This window comes from Hemitrygon akajei, chromosome 11 (assembly GCF_048418815.1).
Source record: "Hemitrygon akajei chromosome 11, sHemAka1.3, whole genome shotgun sequence".
NCBI classification, from domain to species: domain Eukaryota; kingdom Metazoa; phylum Chordata; class Chondrichthyes; order Myliobatiformes; family Dasyatidae; genus Hemitrygon; species Hemitrygon akajei.
Genome location: NC_133134.1, coordinates 70,932,957 through 70,948,505, shown reverse-complemented (window position 1 = coordinate 70,948,505; position 15,549 = coordinate 70,932,957). Strand labels below are relative to the sequence as shown.

General features: G+C 44.2%; 1 protein-coding gene across 5 annotated transcripts in view; it reads right to left on the bottom strand.

Annotated features, from left to right (window-relative positions):
• lcmt1 (leucine carboxyl methyltransferase 1) overlaps positions 1-15,078 on the bottom strand; it is a 128,689-nt gene extending 113,611 nt beyond the window's left edge. The window contains exons 1-3 of one of the 5 annotated variants that reach the window (XM_073061077.1): positions 14,993-15,078; positions 14,187-14,287; positions 6,871-6,962 (exon numbers count right to left, since the gene is read on the bottom strand). In XM_073061077.1, coding sequence (XP_072917178.1) covers positions 6,871-6,962; positions 14,187-14,287; positions 14,993-15,040 — 241 coding nt within the window. In that variant the 5' untranslated portion in view covers positions 15,041-15,078. The other 4 variants (XM_073061079.1, XM_073061078.1, XM_073061081.1 and 1 more) reach the window with 4 other exon arrangements.
• Between the last annotated feature and the right edge of the window lie 471 nt (positions 15,079-15,549).

The window sequence follows — 15,549 nt, the reverse complement described above, 5'->3', positions numbered from 1 at the left end:
ATGAGGAGGATAGGCTTTTATAGAGTTGATGTGGATAGGCTTTTTCCATTGAGAGTAGGGGAGATTCAAACAAGAGGACATGAGTTGAGAGTTAGGGAGCAAAAGTTTAGGGGTAACACGAGGGGGAACTTCTTTACTCAGAGAGTGGTAGCTGTGTGGAACGAACTTCCAATAGAAATGGTAGAGGCAGGTTTGACATTGTCATTTAAAAAAAATTGGATAGGTATATGGACAGGAAAGGAATGGAAGGTTATGGGCTGAGTGAAGGTTGGTGGGTCTAGGTGAGAGTAAACAAGATGGCCTGTTTCCGTGCTATACTTGTTATATGGTTATAAAAGGCCGAGTTCACTCAACCTATTCTTATAAGGCATGCTCCCCAATCCAGGCAATCTCCTTGTAAATCCTTGTAAATCTCCTCTGCACCTTTACTATAGTTTCCACATCCTTTCTGTAGTGAGGTGACCAGAACTGAACACAGTACTCCAAGTGGGGCCTGACCAGGGACCTATAAAGATGTAACATTACCTCTCGGCTCTTAAACTCAATTCCACGGTTGATGAAGGCCAATGCACTGTACACCTTCTTAACCAGAAAGTCAACCTGCACAGCAACTTTGAGTGTCCTATGCACTTGGACCCCAAGATCCCATTGTGTCACTAGCAAATTTACTAACCAATCCCTCCACTTCCTCATCAACACACACAAAATGCTGGTGGGACACAGCAGGCCAGGCAGCATCGATAAGGAGAAGCACTGTCGACATTTCGGGCCGAGACCCTTCGTCAGGACTAACTGAAAGGAAAGATACGAAGAGATTTGAAAGTAGTGGGGGAGAGGGGGAAATGCGAAATGATAGGAGAAGACCGGAGGGGGTGGAATGAAGCTAAGAGCTGGAAAGGTGATTGGCGAAACTAAATATGTCAGGGATGGGGTAAGAAGGGAAGGAGGGACATTAACGGAAGTTAGAGAAGTCAATGTTCATGCCATCAGGTTGGAGGCTATCCAGCAGGTATATAAGGTGTTGTTCCTCCAACCTGAGTTTGGATTTATTTTGACAGTAGAGGAGGCCATGGATAGACATATCAGAATGGGAATGGGACGTGGAATTAAAATGTGTGGCCACTGGGAGATCCTGCTCTCTCTGTTGGACAGAGCATAGGTGTTCAGTGAGACGGTCTCCAAGTCTGCGTTGGGTCTCACCAATATATAAAAGGCTACACCGGGAGCACTGGATGCAGCATACCACACCAGATGACTCACAGGTGAAGTGTCGCCTCACCTGGAAGGACTGTCTGGGGCCCTGAATGGTGGCGAGGGAGGAAGTGCAAAGGCAGGTGTAGCACTTGTTCCGCTTACAAGGGTAAGAGCCAGGAGGGAGATTGGTGGGTTGCAAGGGCAGGTGTAGCACTTGTTCCGCTTGCAAGGGCAGGTGTATCCCACTACCAAGCGCATCTTTCCCTCCCCCACCCTTCTGCTTTCTGCAGGGATCGCTCCCTACGCGACTCCCTTGTACACTTGTCCCCCACCATCCTTTCCCACCGATCTCCCTCCTGGCACTTATCCTTAAGCGGAACAAGTGCTACACCTGCCCTTACACTTCCTCCCTCGCCACCATTCAGGGCCCCAGACAGTCCTTCCAGGTGAGGCGACACTTCACCTGTGAGTCGGCTGGTGTGGTATGCTGCATCCAGTGCTCCCGGTGTAGCCTTTTATATATTGGTGAGACCCAACGCAGACTTGGAGACCGTCTCACTGAACACCTACCCTCGGTCCGCCAGAGAAAGCAGGATCTCCCAGTGGCCATACATTTTAATTCCACATCCCATTCCCATTCTGATATGTCTATCCATGGCCTCCTCTACTGTCAAAATGAATCCAAACTCAGGTTGGAGGAACAACACCTTATATACCTGCTGGATAGCCTCCAACCTGATGGCATGAACATTGACTTCTCTAACTTCCGTTAATACCCCTCCTCCCATTCTTACCCCATCCCTGACATATTTAGTTATTTGCCTGTTCTCCATCTCCCTCTGGTGCTTCCCCCCTCCCCCTTTCTTTCTCCCAAGGCCTCCCGTCCCATGATCCTTTCCCTTCTCCAGCTCTGTATCACTTTCGCCAATCACCTTTCCAGCTCTTAGCTTCATCCCACCCCCTCCGGTCTTCTCCTATCATTTCGCATTTCCCCCTCCCCCCACTACTTTCAAATCTCTTATTATCTTTCCTTTCAGTTAGTCCTGATGAAGGGTCTCGGCCCGAAACGTCGACAGTGCTTCTCCTTATAGATGCTGCCTGGCCTGCTGTGTTCCACCAGCATTTTGTGTGTTGTTTGAATTTCCAGCATCTGTAGATTTCCTCGTGTTTGCACTTCCTCATCAAGGTCATTTATAAAAATCATGAAGACAAGGGGTCCCTGAACAGATTCCCGAGGCACACCAGTGGTCACCGACCTCCATGCAGAATTTAACCCGTCTGCAACCACTGTTTGCCTTCTGTGAGCTAGACAATTCTGGATGCACAAGGCAAGGACCCCTTGGATCCCATGCCTCCTTACTTTCTCAATAAGCCTTGCATGGGGTACCTTATTAAATACCTTGCTGAAATCCACATACACTACATCTACTGCTCTACTTTCATCAATGTGTTTAGTCACATCCTCAAAAAACTGAATCAGGCTCATCAGGCATGACATGCCTTTGACAAAGCCATGCTGACTATTCCTAATCATAAATGTTTATCATTATAAATGTTTATGCTTCTCCAAATGTTCATAAATCCTGCCTCTCAGGATCTTTTCCATCAACTTACCAACTACTGAAATAAGGCTCACTGGTTTATAATTTCCTGGGCTATCTCTACTCCCTTTCTTGAATAAGGAAACAACATCTGCAACCCTCCAATCCTCCGGAACCTCTCCCGTTCCCATTGATGATGCAAAGATCAATGCCAGGGGCTCAGCAATCTCCTCCCTCGCCTCCCATAGTAGCCTGGGGTACATCTCATTTGGTCCAGGAGATTTAGCCAACTTGATGCTTTCCAAAAGTTCCAGCACATCATCTTTCCTAATGTCTATATATTCAAGCTTTTTCAATCTGCTATAAGTAATGAATACAATCGTCAAGAACCTTTTCCGTAGTGAATACTGAAGCAAAGTATTCATTAAGCATTTTTGTTATCTCCTCCGATTCCATACACACTTGTTCACTGTCACACTTGATTGGTCCTTTTCTCTCACACCTTGCTCTTCCATTACTCGTAGAAAGCGAGTATGCAGGATTTTCCTTCATCCCGCTCGCCAAGACCTTCTCATGGCCCCTTCTGGCTCTTCTGCTCCTTCTTGCTAGCCTTATAATCTATTAGATCTCTATCATTACCTAGTTTTTTGAACCTTTCGTAAGTTTTTCTCTTCTTATTGACTAGATTTTCAACTGCCCTTGTACACCATGGTTCCTGTACCCTACCATCCTCTCCCTATCTCAATGGAAAATACCTATGCAGAACTCCACGCAAATATCCCCTGAACATTTGCCACATTTCTTCCGTACATTTCCCTGAGAACATCTGTTCCCAATTTATGCTTCTAAGTTCCTGCCTGATAGCTTCATATTTCCCCTTATTCCAATTAAACGCCTTCCTAACTTGTCTGTTCCTATCCCCCTCCAATGCTATGGTAAAGGACACACACAAAATGCTGGTGGAACACAGCAGGCCAGGCAGCATCTATAAGGAGAAGCACCGTCGACGTTTCGGGCCGAGACCCTTTGTCAGGACTAACTGAAAGGAAAGATACCAAGAGATTTGAAAGTAGTGGGGGGAGGGGGAAATGCAAAATGATAGAAGACCAGAGGGGGTGGGGTGAAGCTGAGAGCCGGAAAGGTGATTGGTGAAAATGATACAGAGCTGGAGAAGGGAAAGGATCATGGGATGGGAGGCCTTGGGAGAAAGAAAGGGGGAGGGGGGAGCACTAGAGGGAGATGGAGAACAGGCAGAGTGATGGGCAGAGAGAGAGGAAAAAAACAAACAACTAAATATTGTCAGGGATGGGGTAAGAAGGGGAGGAGGGGCATTAACAGAAGTTAGAGAAGTCAATGTTCATGCCATCAGGTTGGAGGCTACCCAGCCAGTATATAAGGTGTTGTTCCTCCAACCTGAGTTTGGATTCATTTTGACAGTAGAGGAGGCCATGGATAGACATATCAGAATGGGAATGGGATGTGGAATTAAAATGTGTGGCCACTGGGAGATCCTGCTTTCTCTGGTGGATGGAGCGTAGGTGTTCATCGAGACGGTCTCCCAGTCTGCGTCGGGTCTCACCAATATATAAAAGGCCACACTGGGAGCACCGGACGCAGTATACCACACCAGCCGACTCACAGGTGAAGTGTCGCCTCACCTGGAAGGACTGTCTGGGGCCCTGAATGGTGGTGAGGGACGAAGTGTAAGGGCAGGTGTAGCACTTGTTCCACTTAGAAGGATAAGTGCCAGGAGGGAGATCGGTGGGAAGGGATGGGGTGGACGAGTGGATAAGGGAGTCGCGTAGGGAGCGATCCCTGCAGAAAGCAGAAAGAGGGGAGAGGAGGGAAAGATGCTCTTGGTAGTGGGATCCCATTGGAGGTGGCAGAAGTTATAGAGAATTAAGCGTTGGACCTGGAGGTTGGTGGGGTGGTAGGTGAGGACAAGGGGAACCCTATCCTAAATGGGGTGGTGGGCGGATGAGGTGAGGGCAGATGTGTGGGAAATGGGAGAGATGCATTTGAGAGCAGAGTTGATGGTGGAAGAAGGAAAGCCCCTTTTTTAAAAAAAGGAAGACATCTCCTTCGTCCTGGAATGAAAAGCCTCATCCTGAGAGCAGATGCGGCAGAGACGGAGGAATTGTGAGAAGGGGATAGCATTTTTGCAAGAGACAGGGTGGGAAGAGGAATAGTCCAGGTAGCTGTGAGAGTCTGTAGGCTTATAGTAGATATCAGTAGTTAGGCCGTCTCCAGAGATGGAGACAGGAAGATCAAGAAAGGGGAGGGAGGTGTCAGAAATGGACCAAGTAAATTTGAGGGCAGGGTGAAAGTTGGAGGCAAAGTTAATGAAGTCAACGAGCTCAGCATGTGTGCAGGAGGCAGCGCCAATGCAGTCATCGATGTAGCGAAGGAAAAGAGGTGGACAGATACCCGTATAGACTTGGAACATGGACTGTTCCACAAAGCCGACAAAAAGGCAGGCAGAACTGGGACCCATACGGGTGCCCATGGCTACACCCTTGGTTTGGAGGAAGTGGGAGGAGCCAAAGGAGAAATTATTGAGAGTAAGAACTAATTCCGCTAGACGGAGGAGAGTGGTGGTACAGGGGAATTGATTAGGTCTGGAATCCAAAAAGAAGCGGAGAGCTTTGAGACCTTCCTGGTGGGGGATGGAGGTATATAGGGACTAGACGTCCATGGTGAAAATAAGGCGGTGGGGCCAGGGAACTTAAAATCATTGAAAAAATTCAAAGCGTGAGAAGTCTCACAAACATAGGTGGGAAGAGGTTGAACAAGGAGGGATAAAACAGTGTCAAGGTATGCAGAAATGAGTTCGGTGGGGCAGGAGCAAGCTGAGACAATGAGTCTACCTGGACAGGCAGGTTTGTGGAACTTGGGTAGGAGGTAGAAACGGGAAGTGCGGGGTGTGGGAACTATGAGGTTGGTGTCAGTGGATGGGAGATCCCCAGAGCTGATAAGGTTGGTGATGGTATAGGAGACAGTGGCCTGGTGCTCCTTAGTGGCGTCATGATCAAGGGGTAAATAAGAGGAGGTATCAGAGAGTTGTTGCTGTGCCTCGGCCAGGTAGAGGTCAGTACGCCAGACAACAACAGCTCCCCCCTTATCAGCGGGTTTTATAGTGAGGTTGGGATTGGTGCGGAGGGTTCTTTCCTTTCAGTTAGTCCTGACGAAGGGTCTCGGCCCGAAACTTCGACAGTGCTTCTCCTTATAGATGCTGCCTGGCCTGCTGTGTTCCACCAGCATTTTGTGTGTGTTGTTTGAATTTCCAGCATCTGCAGATTTCCTCGTGTTTGCTCTATGGTAAAGGAGATAGAATTGTGACCACTATCTCCAAAATGCTCTCCCACTGAGATATCTGACACCTGAACAGGTTCATTTCCCAATACCGGATCAAGTACAGCCTCTCCTCTTGTAGGCATATCTACATATTGTGTCAGGAAACCTTCCTGAGCACATCTAACAAACTGCACCCCATCTAAACCCCTTGCTTTAGGGAGATGCTAATCAATATTTGGGAAATGAAAATCTCCCACCACAACAACCCTGTTATTATTACACCTTTCCAGAATCTGCATATCTGTTTCTCATGACCCTGTTACTATCAAGGTTTCTCCAGCCCTCCTATAATCCCCAGGGTTACTCCTCCCCTGTGGTCAGGATTCTTAACAACCTGCTTCTCAGCAGGCAGAAAGTTAACATAAAATATCAGCCTGCCAGCAGGATGGAAGTCTGTCTACAAAGGATTTCCAAGGGATTAAAAAAAATTACAACCTTCGAAAAACTCTCAACCCAAAACATTTTTTGTCAACACAACCTGTCTCTGTTAATATGTTTCTGAATTTAAACCACAAAGTGTCAGATATATAACCAAAAATATAAAACAAAATAAAGAAATTGGAATTGAGGAAGAGAAAGTAAAACTGGCCTTTTCAAGATGGAGATAGAATGTATCTGATTACCAATGAGTACTGAGAGGACTCAGAAAACAACAATGCATGAAACCGCACAGCAGCAAGAATCCAATGCATTTAAAGTACAGAAAACGTGAGAAAAAATTATGAGAACAACACATGGGAAGGAAAGTCAAGCATATTGTAGCAATGATGCAAGGTCCTACCTCTGTTTATTTCAGGAGCTTTTCTTTCATTTGGTTGCTTTGTAAAGTACTGTATGTATGGATCCTTCCAGTAATTCAGACTCACTGCAAATCTGACAAGCAGAAGAGATATATCAATGAGAAAATCCACTTAATTAGAACCATCAGAAACTTACTTCAAGGTTACCTCTTCACTAACAGTAACTAACAATAATACATTTAGAACTCATGAATGAAACGTTACACTTTATCTTAATTAAAATCAGATCTTATATGCAGCTTCGATGCAGATTCAAGATTTCGTGTAAAAGATTCTGTACATAACTAGTGAAATGTGCCATTGCTCTGTGCTATATGAAGCAATAGGTATCGTGGAGTGTTCACAATATTACAGAGATATACAACACAGAAACAGGGCCTTTAGCCCAAATTACCCATGCCAACAAAGATACTGGCCATCTTCCTGTATTTGGCCTATATCAATCCGTTATCTTCCTATTCCTGTTTCATGATTTTTTTAAAAGACACACAAATACACCTGCCTCCAGCACTTTCTTTTGCACCTCATTCACATATCCACCACCCTCTTGTAGAAACACCTGTCCAACATCCCCTTTAAACTTTTTTCCTCTCATCTTTCCTCTCCTCTTTCCTAGTTTTACCATTGGAAAAAGACTGACTCTCTGGCCTATCTCAGACCATCGTTGTTTTAGAAAATCCTCAACCTTCTGTGGTCCAGAGAAAACAATCCAATATCTGCTTGTAATTATAGCTCGCCATTCTAGGCAACATGCCAGTGAAACTCTCTCAGATGACCAACATCTGAGTATAATGTGGTGACCAGAACTGTATAAAATTTAAAGGGATTGGACAGGCTAGATGCAGGAAGATTGTTTCCGATTTTGGGGAAGTCCAGAACGAGGGGTCACAGTTTAAGGATAAAGGGGAAGCCTTTTAGAACCGAGATGAGAAGAAACTTCTTCACACAGAGTGGTGAATCTGTGGAATTCTCTGCCACAGGAAACAGTTGAGACTGGTTCATTGGCTATATTTAAGAGGGTTAGATATGGCCCTTGTGGCTAAAGGGAATCAGGGGGTATAGAGAGAAAGCAGGTACAGGGTTCTGAGTTGGATGATCAGCCATGATCATACTGAATGGCGGTGCAGGCTCCAAGGACCAAATGGCCTACTCCTGCACCTATTTTCTATGTTTCTATGTATAGAATATTGCAAGTATGGTGAACTCAAGTCTTGTACAGCACAGCATGATGTCCAAGATCTCACACTCAATATTCCTGCTGATAAAAGACAGTAAGACATAGGACATAGGAGCAGAATTAGGCCATTTGGCCAATCAAGTCTGATCCGCCATTCAATTATGGCTGATCCTTCCCCCTCTTCTAAACCCTATCCCTGGCCTTCTCCCAATAACCTTTGATGCCGTGTCCAAACAAGATCCTACCAGTCTCTGCTTTACACCCAACAACCTGGCCTCCACAGCTGCCTGTGCTAATTAATTCCAGAAATTCATCATCGTCTGGCTAAAGAAATTTCTCTGTATCTCTGTTTTAAATGGATGCCCCTCTATCCTGAGGATGTGCCTTCTTGGCCCGCACCATGGGAAGCATCCTTTCCACATCAACTCTGTCTAGGCCTTTCAACATTTGAAAGATTTCAATGTGATTCCCCCCACCCCCCCCCCATCCTTGTAAATTCCAGCGAGTACAGACCCAGAGCCATCAAACATTCCGCATACGACAGTTCTTTTTCATTCCTTTTCATTCCTGGAATCATTCCTGTGAATCTCCTCTGAACCCTCTCCAATGTCAGCACATCATTTCTTAAATGAGCAACTCAGAACTGTTCACAATACTCAAGGTGAGGCCTCACCAGTGCCTTATAAAGCCTCAGGATCACATCCTTGCTCTTGTATTCTAGACATCCTGAAACAAATGTGAACATTGCATCTGACTTCCTCACCACCGACTCAACCTGCAAGTTAACCTTCAGGGTGTTCGCACGGAGACTCCCAAGTCTCTGCATCTCAGAATTTTTTTGGATTTTCTCCCCATTTAGAAAACAGCCTGCACATTTATTACTACTACTAAAGTGTATGGTCATGCATTTTCCAACACTGTATCCATTTGACACTTCCTTGCCCATTCTCCTATTCTGTCCAAGTCCTTCTGCAGCCTACCTGTTTCTTCAACACTACCTGCCTCTCACCAACTTTCATATCATCTGCAAACTCGGCAACAAAGCCATCTATTCCATCATCTAAATCAGTAATATACAGCATAAAAAGCAGTCCCAACACTGACCCCTGCAGAGCACTGCTAGTCACTGGCAGCCAACCAGAAAAGGATTTTTTTTATTCACACTCACTGCCTCCTACCAATCAGCCAATGCTTTAATGATGCCAGTAACTTTCCTGTAATACCATGGGCTCTTAACTTGGTAAGCAGCCTCATGTGTGACACCTTGTCAAAGGCCTTCCGAAAGTTCAAATATACAATATCCACTGCATCCTCTTTATCTATCCTACTTGTAATCTCCTCAAAGAATTCCAACAGGTTCATCAGGCAAAATCTTCCCTTAAGGAAACCATGCTGACTTTGTCTCATCTTGCAAGAAACTTGAACATGTTATTCACTACCCTGTGTTGCCATTTTCGGAGGGTTAACTTGAACCCCAACGTCCCTCTTTACATCAACATGGTGATTTACTTTATATAATTTTGTTCGTACTAGGCTACCTAAAACTAATCATCTCATACATATCTGGATTAAATTCCATCTTCCACAGCCCTGTCCAACTTTCTATCTGATCTATATCACTCTGCAACCTCAGGTAACCATTTTCACTGTCTGCAATTCCACCAATTTACATGTCCTTGCAAACTTACTTCTCAGGCCACATTCTCATCCAAGATATGACAAAGGTCCTAGCAGCAATTTCTGTGGTATACCACTGGTTACAGACATCCAGTCAGAAAAACAACCTTGCGCCACAACCCTCTGCCTTCTGTCTCAGTTTTGGATCTGGTTTGCCAAATGCCTTCAATTCTATTTGCCCTAAATTTCTGGACCAGCCTACCATAGCCAAGATCCATGTATTCCATGCCTATCACACTGCCTTCAGCAATTTTCTTAATAACCTTCTCAGAAAACACAGATTTGTTGGATGCATGTCTGCAGATCCTTGTATTCTGAAATGCCACAAGGACTAATGACAATTAGTCAGGACACCATTCCTCTCTCTAATCTGATTTGTTAGCAACACAATAGGGGAATATTCTTTCTAATATGGGACAGATATTCTTTTGAAAAATCGTCATCTAATTATTTATTGGCTTGCCCATGGTTAGACAATACAGCATGCTGAACTGATATGGATCATGGTAGCACATTGAATATGTTTGGGGCTCTGAATGGTGGGAAGGTAGGAGACTGCATTTAATGAAGAGAGTAAAACAATAACATTTCAGGTGATGACCTTCTTTCATTCTACTTCTCCCTCCAAGATGCTTGATTGAACAATTGAAACATATTGTTTTTTAAATTTCTGTGTTAGGCTACATATATGCTGCATGTCCTCCAGTTGCTGTGGGAAGTGACGGAGGTGTTGGCAGTGACGAGAAAGACAATCAGACTGTCCCAGAGGGAACAGTCTCAACACAATGTTGAAAGAGGATGATGACACACTTGGTAGTATCATTGTACTGGAATGGCTTGGACTGGCAAAGGATGATTCACTGAATATGGAAGCTGGTTTCATTCAGGAAAGTGGTCTGGGGGACAGTCGGGTATGTGAAAGAAAATGTGTGGAAAGTGGTTAACAAACAAGCACTGGTGGGGGAGCAGCAGGACAATGGAATGAGTCCTCACAGGACATGTAGGGTCAAAGTAACTCTGGGAATCAGAGAATTGTAATGTATTTCCTTGTATCCCAGATTTGAATTTAAATCAGCCAATCTAAATGTCAAATTTGAATACAACAGTATTCAAGAAGTGACATAGGATCAGGAGATGTGCAATCCTTGTGGGTAGTTAAGAAACTGCAAGGGTAAAAAGACCCTGATGGGAGTTATATACAGGCTTCTGAACAGTAGCCAGGATGCAGGTTATAAAGTAGAACAGGAGATAGAAAAGTTAAGTAATAAGGTCAATATTACGAATGTCAAGGAGGGATTTCAATATACAGATAGACTGGGAAAATTATTTTGTCGCTGGATCCCAAGAGATGAAATTTGTAAAATGCCTATGAGACGGCTTTTCAGAGTAGCTTGCGGTTTTGTTCACGAGGGGAAACACAATTCTCAATTGGGTGTTGTGTAATAAACTAGATTAGGTAAGGAAGCTTAAGGTAATAGAACCCTTAGGAACCAGTGAAGAGTTGACCCTACCAGTATTACAGTAGAGAAAAGGGAATAACAGAGGCATGAGGGAAGAGCTGGTCAAAGTTGACTGGAAGGGGACACCATCATGGATGATGGCAGAACAGCAATTACGAGTTTTTGGGGACTATTCAAAAGGAACAGGATAGATACCTCCCAAAGATGAAGTAGTATTCTAAAGGGCAGATGTGGCTATCATAGCTGACAAGGTAAGTCAGAGAACATAAATGAAAAAATGAGGGCATATAATATTGAAAAAATTAGTGAGAAGTTAAATGACTAGGATGCTTTTAAAAACCAATGGAAGGCAACTAAAAAAATTAAGAAGAGAAAACATGAAATATGAACGTAAGCTTGCCAATAACATAAAAGAGGATACCAAAAGTATTTTCAGATATATAAAGAGTAAATGAGTGGTAAGAGTGCATATTGGACTGCTGGAAAATGATGCTGGAGAGGTAGAAATGAGGGGCAAAAAATGGTGGATGAACTTAATGAGTATTTTGCATCAGTCTTCACTGTGAAAGGCACTAGCAATGTGCCAGAATATTGAGAGGGTCAGGGACAGAAGTGAGTGTAGTTGCTATTACCAAGGTGCTTGAGAAACTGAAAGGTCTAAATGTAGATAGTGACATGGACCTGATCGTGTACACACCAGGATTCCAAAATAGATAGCTGAAGAGATTGTGGAGGCAACTGTAATGATCTTTCAAGAATCACTAGATTCTGGAATGGTTCCAGAGGACTAGAAAATTGCAAATATCATTCCACTGTTCAAAAAGAGAGGGAAGCAGAAAAAAGGAAAATTTAGGCTAGTTAGTCTGATTTCAGTGGTTCAGAAGATTCAGTATTGAGTACAGTCAGCCCTCCTTATCCGCGGGTTCCACATGCACGGATTCAACCAACCGTGAATCAGGAAAACCCGGAGGTTCTCTCTCCAGCACTCATTGTTTGAGCATGTACAGATTATTTTTCTTGTTATTATTCCCTAAACAATACAGTATAACAACTATTTACATAGCATTTATATTGTATTAGGTATTATAAGTAATCTAGAGATGATTTAAAAGTACAGGCAAGTCCCCGGGTTATGAACGACTTCCGTTCCTGAGTCTGTCTTTAAGTCAGATTTGAAGTCAGAACAGGTACATCCGGTATTATTTACTGTCAGTTCGTCAAACGTTTGTCTTAGTATATAGTATATATTTTACCTTTCTATGCATATAAAACACTTAAGAAATGTATGTATTTCAATAATTAAACTACTGCGTTACTTAGTAATAACTGTAGCTTTCATCAGGGCAGGGCCTTTCACATGCTCCATTAAAATTGTTCCGATCGTTGACCAACTGCAGCCTAATGCTTTTCCAGTGACCGGGGGCATTTCACTTCTTTCCGATTGCTTTATTACTTCCACCTTATTTTCAATCGTGATCGTGATTATTTTCATTAACATAAACCCTGCGGATTCAGAGCTGAGCCGATTCCTAAATTCCACCGCACTGAGACAGGTTAAATAAGGGACTTGAGCATCCGCGTTTTTTGGCATCTGCAGGGGATCTTAGAACCAATTCCTTGCGGATAAGGAGGGCCAACTGTACTGTGTCTAGTGGTTAGGTATATGGAGTACTGTGTTTAGTGGTTCAGTATATGGAGTACTGTGTCTAGTGGTTCAGTATATGGAGTACTGTGTCTAGTGGTTCAGCATATGGAGTACTGTGTCTAGTGGTTCAGCATATGGAGTACTGTGTCTAGTGGTTCAGTATATGGAGTACTGTGTCTAGTGGTTCAGTATATGGAGTACTGTGTCTAGTGGTTCAGTATATGGAGTACTTTGTCTAGTGGTTCAGCATATGGAGTACTGTGTCTAGTGGTTCAGTATATGGAGTACTGTGTCTAGTGGTTCAGTATATGGAGTACTGTGTCTAGTTGTTCAGTATATGGAGTACTGTGTCTAGTGGTTCAGTATATGGAGTACTGTGTCTAGTGGTTCAGTATATGGAGTACTGTGTCTAGTTGTTCAGTATATGGAGTACTGTGTCTAGTTGTTCAGTACTTGGAGTACTGTGCTCTGTTCTGGTCACCTCACTACAGGAAGGATGGGGATACTATAGAAAGAGTGCAGAAGAGATTTACAAAGGTTTTGCCTGGATTGGAGTGTGCCCCTTATGAGAATAGGTTGAGTGAACTTGGCCTTTTCTACTCCGAGTGATGGAGGATGAGAGGTGACCTGATAGAAGTGTACAAGATGATGAGAGACATTGATTGTATGGATAGTCAAAGGCTTTTCCTCTGGGCTTGAAATGGCTAACACAAGGGGGCATAGTTTTAAGCTGCTTGGAAATAGGTACAAGGGGGTGTTGGGGGTAAGTTTTTCACACAGAGTGTGGTATGTGCATGGAATACACTGCCAGCAACAGTGGTAGAGGCTGATACAATAGGGTGTTTTACAAGATTCTTAGATAGGTACATGGAGGTCAGAAAATAGAGGGCTTTGCAGTACGGAAATTTTAGGCAGTTTCCAGGTTGTTTTTCCCCTTCTCCAGCCCTGTATCTTTAATGAATTAACTTCCCAGCACTTTACTTCACCCCTTCCTCTCCCAGTTTAACCTATCACTTTGTGTTTCTCATTTCCCTCCCCCCACCTTTTAAATCATCTTTTTTTCTTCAGTCCTGCTGAAGGGTCTTGGCTCAAAACATCGACAGTACTCTTTACCATCGATGCTGCCTGGCCTGCTGAGTTCCTCCAACATTTTGTGTATTTTGCTTGGACTTCAAGCATCTGGAGATTTTCTCGTTTGTAATAAGAGTGATGTAGTGTACATGGGTTCAATGTCTATTTAGGAATTGGATGGCCAAGGGTATCAGGAATAGAATACATTCCATATTCAAAGTTTTCAGACAGAGGGTCCCAGTCCTCCTGCATCACTGCAATTCCTACCTTTTACAAACTGTTGCATCATCACACGTGGACCGTACAGCTTCATCTGCTGTGTGATCGGACACTGTCAAGGAGTGGTTGGTAGCCATTAGATTCTTACTCTGTAGGGGTAGAAAATGTTGCATCATTATTATTCTGAGCAGATTCTCCAACTTCCAGGAATTATTCACAAACCCAAAGAGCAGGCAAATTCCTCCTAGCATCCATACTGATATTTATTTCCCAGCAAATATTTCCAGGAGATTTTTGTTGTTACAATTAACTTCTGATTTTGTTAGCTTCCTGTGGTTCAAAAATAACCAAGCTTCATAAGGGAATTAATTGGACATGAAATGGCTCAGGCTTACTGTACGTTTCAAGTTTCTTTCTCTCAATAAATTCACGTCCGGGCAACTGTGATGTCAATGTAATTCTCAAACTATTTTTGCAGTGATACTATTTAAGATATCTGCTTGCAATTATTTCCTAGCCCCTTGGGACTTCGGGCCTGTAATGTGCTGTACTTTTACACGTATCCATTCGCAATGAGTTGCATTTGCCCACCTTCCCGTCTATAATGCGTTGCCCCTTCCTCCCTTTAAATGTCCTGCCCACCTCCCCACAGTTAAACATGACATGCCATCGAGTGAGTGCTGCAAGAATACACTAGCAGTGGGGATGGGGCACTCAGACCACGTCCTGAAGCAGCCGCCAATCCCTCGCTCAGTTGCGATGCAGACTGTCAGCCATTACCGCAATACAAGTATCACCAGGACATCCCCAATACCCAACCCACATCGCCCCACGCCACACACAGAACTACCAACCATTCCTGCAGACGCCACCACCCACATCGCACCAACGCCACTCGCCATTGGCGCTGACGCCCAAAATGATGGGGTCTTCTGATTGGTCGGTGTGACGTATGCTGATTGGCTGTGGAGCGAGGGCAGAAGAGCCCAACGCCAGGGAAAGGCGGTAGATCCGAAATGCGAATGAGAAATGGAGTCGATTCGAGAGACCGGCTCCTCACGCAGTACATCTTATCAACCCACTTCAAAGTTGTGTGTCGTATTGTAACAGTGTCGAGAGCGGGAAAGCCCGCTCTGCATTGTTGTAAATGAGGGCGGAGGGAGCCAAGACAGGTTGTTTGCAGAATTATCAGCGGCGAGGGCGCTGTGGGAATCCTTCCCTGTGAAGCAGAACAGGAGGCGTATAGGAATGAGATCGGCTGATTGAGTTATGCGACAACAACAAACTCACACTCAACGTCAGCGTGATTAAGGAATTAATTTCAGACTTCAGGAGGAGCACACATTGAGGATTAACATCTCCGGATATATCTTGGCCTCAACACAAAGAAACAATCACTAAGAGTTGCTCT